The 6000-nt window shown below is 46.8% G+C and overlaps 1 protein-coding gene across 1 annotated transcript in view; it reads left to right on the top strand.

The window, feature by feature from the left end:
* The first annotated feature begins 3896 nt into the window (after positions 1–3896).
* Positions 3897–6000, top strand: part of LOC144493698 (uncharacterized) — a 55082-nt gene continuing 52978 nt past the window's right edge. The window contains exon 1 of the mRNA XM_078213056.1: positions 3897–4112. Within this exon, the coding sequence (XP_078069182.1) occupies positions 4050–4112 (63 nt within the window). The 5' untranslated portion in view covers positions 3897–4049. The remainder of the gene's footprint in view (positions 4113–6000) is intronic.

The raw sequence follows: 6000 nt of genomic DNA, 5'->3' as shown, positions 1-6000 counted from the left end.
GCTTGGTTCACTGCCTGTGTGGAGTTTGCACATTCTCCCTGTGTCTGTGTGAGTTTCCTCCGGGTGCTCCAGTTTCCTCCCACAGTCCGAAAGATGTGCGGGTTAGATGCATTGGCCATGCTAAATTCTCCCTCAGTGTACCTGAACAGGCGCTGGAATGTGGTGACTAGGGGAGTAACTTCATTGCAGTGTTAATGTAAGCCTACTTATGACTAATAAATCAACTTTACTTTACTTATTCCCTCTCAGAGCCAACAGGTAAACTAGACAGATAAATTATTTCTGTTGGTTGGGGAACCTTTGGATGAGGGAGTATAGTCTAAAATTTAGCCAGGTCATTCAGGAATAAAATTAATTAACACTTCTATCCACAAAGGTGGTCGAAGTTTGGAGCTCTCAAAAATGGCAATTAATTAATGCCAGATTAAATGCAAATTTTAAATCTGGGATTTAGGTTTGCTCCTTCCTTTAATAGGGTTTCAAGAAGGGTGGCAAGGGGTTGGGGGGGGGTGGTGGGGAGGGAGATGGGGGTGGGGGAAGGGAAGGGTGGCCTACGGCAGGCCTTCTTTACTCTGTCCTCAGTGTGGGAGAGACATAGCACAGGCATTCTCACACTCCACAGGAATGAAGCGCTGAGTGTGTGCGTGGGTCTGCCGAGCTTGGCAGTATGAAATGGCAGGGGGAGGCTCTGTGAGGGTATCGAGTGATTTACTATTTCTAACTATATACAGTGGTGACCTCTCAACACTTACATCTACTTTCACTTGTGCCAACTAGGTGCCTATCATTTCTTACTCTTCCTTACCCTCCCACTATGTCTAGGTGCTTGCCCAGAATCAGCAGCTGAGGCTGAGGAGGCCCGCTGACTCCACACCCTGTTGCCTGAGACGATCTTGATTGGCGTCCCTGGGGGGCTCCTGGATCTTTCGGGCCCTGGCCTGTTTTCAGGTAGCTTGGGTATTGCAGTGCTGCCCTCCTCAGTGTGTGGGGTTGAAGGAGTGTCACTCACAAGAAGGGGGGACTCAGATAGGTTGGACATTCCCAGGGATTCCTTGGTGGAAGGCTCCGGGCTGTGCACCAGACTCTCCTCATCCCTTTGGATACCTGATGGGCCTGGTGGTCCTCCATGGGATAGAGGGGCAGCTGGAGTGAGATCCAGAATTCCCACCATCTTCTGGCACTGACACTCGTGGATTCCTATTAGTACCTGCACCATGCTGTCCAAGACCTGCACCATGGAGTTCATACCCTCAGAAATGGGGGTCATAAGCTGAACCTTGGTGCAGATATTTCCTGCCATGGAGTGCATGTCCCACCCAAACTCTCCACTGCAGACACCACCTCAGTGTTGGCCTCATTGAGGATGATGGGACTCCTCCAGTCGGCCTTGCAGTCTGAGGAGGGATCCTGTCATCCCATCAGCTCTGGGATGACCGGACCCAGGGGCATGTCATCGACCAGGAGCCCAGCAGAGTCCTGGGCTCTGACATCCCTCCTACTGCAGGTTCCCTGGGACATTCCTGCTTCCATTTACTGTGGATCTACAGCTGTGAGGTGTTCGCCAGTGTGTGACCAAGAAGCCTGTCTACCGAGGTGTGAGTATCTGCGCTGGTGCTGGGTATAAGTGACAATGTGATACATCTTCAACAGTGGGATCTGAGAAGTCTTCCTCAGGACTGCTTGTGTTCAGAGGGTCCAGGGCTGTGAGGATGGTCTGGGCTGCTCAGCTGTTTTTCCCACAAGAGAAGGGCGATGGCATTAGTGCATCAAAGGGGTGAGTGAGGGAACATTGATTAATCACTTGAGACTTGGAGATGACTGCGTGTCTTGAGGATTCTTACTTTTGTCTGCTGCCCCCATTTCACCAGCAACGCAGACGCACTATTCCTCCTCCCCAGCCAGTTCGGGGGCTCTTCCCTCAAATGGTGTGAGGGTTCTGAGCTCCGGCATTACTCTGGCTGGACGTGCTTCCTCACGCTTGTCGTTGTTGAGTTTGTCCTGCAATGACACAGATAGTGAAGCGTGTAGGCAGCAGTGTTGACATTTAAGGTGGTGATGAGATGTGGCAGCAGTGCCGGATTTAGGCATAAGCTAAACAAGCTACAGCTTAGGGCCTCACAATCCGCAGGGGCCTCACAAAATTTCAGAAGGTTTACAATGAAGAGAACATTTAAGAGCGGATACCAGAAAAGAAAAAGAAAGCACCAGCTTGAAGAGCAACTCAAAAAATTACCAAAATTACCAAAATCTATGAGAGAGCTCAAGCCAGCCAAATGATAAATATGTAATTAGTAAATGCATTCATTTGAAAATAATTTGTATTTTTCACTTTAAATACCTTGCTATTAAATAATTAAAAGGCATAATTATGTTTTCAATTTTTTTGTGGCAACCCAAGGTCCTGTTTTGGTACGTATCTTTGTGAGACCTTTTGGTGTAACGTTTTAACAAGGGGCCTCCAAGCTTTATATAGCTTAGGGCCTCACCAAGTCTAAATCCGGCACTGTGTGGCAGGTGTGGGCCTTGAGTGGGAGCTGGAGTGTGAGGAGCATGGCAGCGAGTAGGGGGAACATGGTGACTGGGGGGGAAGGAGCTTCCTGGGTGAGAGATGAAGTTGAAGGTGTGAGTGGTGTGCGAGGGGGTACAGAAAAATACTGCTTGAGGCTCACTTACCTTGGCTGAGTGAAGAAGATCTTTCATCTTCTTGCTGCCCCATCTTTGCAGTGAGCTGTCACTCATCAGGGCTGCCACTGTATCTGAGATGGGGTTTTGATGCCTTCGGGAGTGGGGGTAGAGTGCATCATGCCTCTGCTCCACTCCATCCAGCATTCTGGTGAGGGTTCCCTCCGAGAAACACGGAGCGGGATTCCTGGCTGCCATCTCCTTTAATAGATCGGGAATGAGTGAATCATAGAATCCCTACAGTGCAGAAGAAGGCCATTCGGCCCATTGAGTCTGCACTGACAACAACCCGACCCAGGCCCTATCCCGTTACCCCACGTATTTACCCTGCTAATCGCCCTGACACTAAGGGGTAGTTTAGCCAATTCACCTAGCCTGCACATCTTTGGACTGTGGGAGGAAACCGGAGCACCCGGAGGAAACCCATGCAGACACGGTGAGAAGGTGCAAACTCCACACAGAGAGTGCTGGGAGCAGTTTATATGGCGCTCCCCCAGGATTACAGTGATTACGTTGAGCCGGGTTGGGTGAAGCAGAGGCAGGCCGCTGCGAGCGTGGCGTGGTGTGATTCTCGTGGCCATAAAAACTTTAGTTAATCGGGCTCAAGATTCGCTCAGAAGCTATGCCGGAGCTGTTGGTGTCATTCACTCCATTTTTCTCCCTGGAGCCAACACATTGTCAAATTCTGGTAAGATCGCCCCCATCAATTGTTTTTCTCTCCACAGATGCTGCCTGACCAGTTGAGTATTTCCAACATCTTTAATTTTTTTGTCTACAAAGCAGTAAATACAGTGAATCCTACTCTCCCAGGGTGTCTCCTCTGCGGCATGGGCAATACCATGTTTAGTGATATGATTCATCTATCGCCAGCTATAGGGTAAGAATACTACTGCATTGCTTATCTTTCATTCTCCGAAAAAGATTGATAAGTTGCCATTGAATTTGGTTCAGGTACAGTTACATTGTTGCACTTTATCATTGCTGTGTTAGCTTTAGCAGAGTTAAGTGAGTGCCTTTTCTAAAAGATGCAAACAAAAATGGGCACTAAACCGAAAAAAGGAAAATCATAAACTTAAATAATAATGCCATATTACTAGTATCCTGCACAGACAAGTGGAGTTTTTAGTAAAATGAATGAAGGCGTTTAATTACCTACGTACATGACTAATACACTTTGTCAGGCATGCTGGAGGCTAGTACTTATCTTATTCAGTGTAGTGTGAGTGGTTGAGTGTTCCGCGGTGACGCTGGGAGCTGGGAACTTACATTAGTCGGGAGTTGAGTGAGATTAGCTCAGTTGGAGGCAGCTTCACAATTGTCGAGAGGGGCTTCCACTTGCTGGGAGTGACAGAAAAAGATATACCACAATGAAGACGCCTCATTTCAGCCTAACATTTCTTTTGGCCATGGGATTTCCTTTCGTCCTGCTGGTGAGCTTTGTATTTTGCTAAACTATTTTGATAAAATATGGTATTTGATCGAAAGTGATTAAACTCTAATAGGTAATGCATACACTTGAATAATTTCGCTTCTGGATCAAAGTGGGAGAAAACAAAAGTGTTTAACTTGCAAAAGAAGTATCTGGTTTCGTAGCCCTCAGCCATATAATCTCCTTGTAGAGATCCGATACTAAGTACAGAGTTCGGTTTGATTTCAGTGTTGTCTCTAAAGCAATATCCACGAATATGTTCTTGTCTGGGGATTGCGGAGTTCCCTTCGGCTAACCTGCGGATTGCGAGACGGATCTGGGAAGTGCACTGGGGAAGTTTAGTTTAGTTTACACAGACAGGGAAGCGCACATACACAAACAAACAGACAGGGAGAGAAACATGCATAGCTGGAAACACATTCACACATAGAGGAGACAAGACACACATACCGAGACACACGAGCACACAATGAGCTAATGTTAAATTAAAGATTAATGCTCGGTTATCAGCGTTTTGCAAATTTCTAATTCCTAAAATCGGCCTCATCCTGTTAAGATTTTGTGCCAGTCAAAAATGTCCAATCTGTAATTAAAGAATACATCTTGCTTTGATGTTCTCGAATTAACTGAGTTATGCTGAACTGTGAACACATCTAAACTCAACTCTTAATGAAATCATACAGCTTGAGCCTAACCTGTGTGAGACACATCTGGAATCTCACCTGGAATATTAAATGTCACTCAAATTTTATTCTGAATGGGACCCTCCCGTGACGTCAGTTGATCTATTGCGATACGAAACTTAGAAAATAATGTCTTGTAAGTAGGATAAATAAAACAAAGCATCTAAGCTGATTTTCATTTACCAACAGTTTTAAAATGCCAGATTATCCCAGTAGATCAAACTTTTCCTTTAGAAATGGGGGAGTGGGTTCACCATTCCCAAAGGCAAGTTCAGTTAGACATCACATCACCAGTTAATGTGATGGAAATGGTATGTGCAGGCATGACGTGGCCATGTGCACATGTGCAGGTTACCCCATCGTGGACATTGGGCACTGGCAGATCTTTGGTTGGTAAACTGGGTGGGGGTGGCATGAGGAGGAGGAGGAGGAGGAACCAAACTCAAGATTTACCGACTTGACAGGAGGTAGACTGAACAGGAAATGGGGAATGCTGAAGTACCCAGGTTGTACCTGTGGGCTGTGCGGGCTTGCAGACTGAGCCAGGTGGTATAGCACAGAGAAAAAGAGAGCAAAATAGAGGAGTTCTTCTAGAGTCACATTGCTGGCCTCAAAATGATTGGGGGGGGGGGTGTTGGTGAGAGGTGTTGGGGTAGGTAATTGGTCCATTTGGCTTTGCCACTGTGTTCTGTACAGCGGCATGGTGGCACAGTGGTTAGCACTGCTGCCTCACAGTGCCAGGGATCTGGATTCAATTCAGGTCACTATCTGTGTGAAGTTGCATGTTCTCCCCGTGTCTGTTGGGGTCGTAGTGTCGGGGGATTAACAAGGTAAGTATGTGGGGTTGCGGGAATAGGGCCTGAGCAGGATTGTGGTTGGTGCAAACTCGATGGGCCAAATGGCCTCCTGCCTGTAGGGATTCTATGGATTCTATGGGATTTTGGTGTAGCACTAAATGCCCATCCCTGCAGCACATGAGAAGGAGAACTGCAAGTTTTGGAAGAAGCCAAAGTATTATTTTGTGTAATCATTACATGTAATGGGGGCATACATGTCCTAACCATTCAAAAATATGTAAAGTTCAGGCATGTCTTTCTCTACAGAATGTTTTAATTTGTCTTGAGGAGCTGCCAACTACAAAATACGAACAAGGAGCCAAGTAGGCCATTCAATTCCTCAAGCCCGCTCCGCCATTTAACAAGATCA

Source organism: Mustelus asterias, chromosome 5, assembly GCF_964213995.1.
Source record: "Mustelus asterias chromosome 5, sMusAst1.hap1.1, whole genome shotgun sequence".
Classification (NCBI taxonomy): Eukaryota; Metazoa; Chordata; class Chondrichthyes; order Carcharhiniformes; family Triakidae; genus Mustelus; species Mustelus asterias.
Note: the sequence above shows the minus strand (reverse complement) of the source record. Positions and strands in the feature narration are given on the sequence as shown.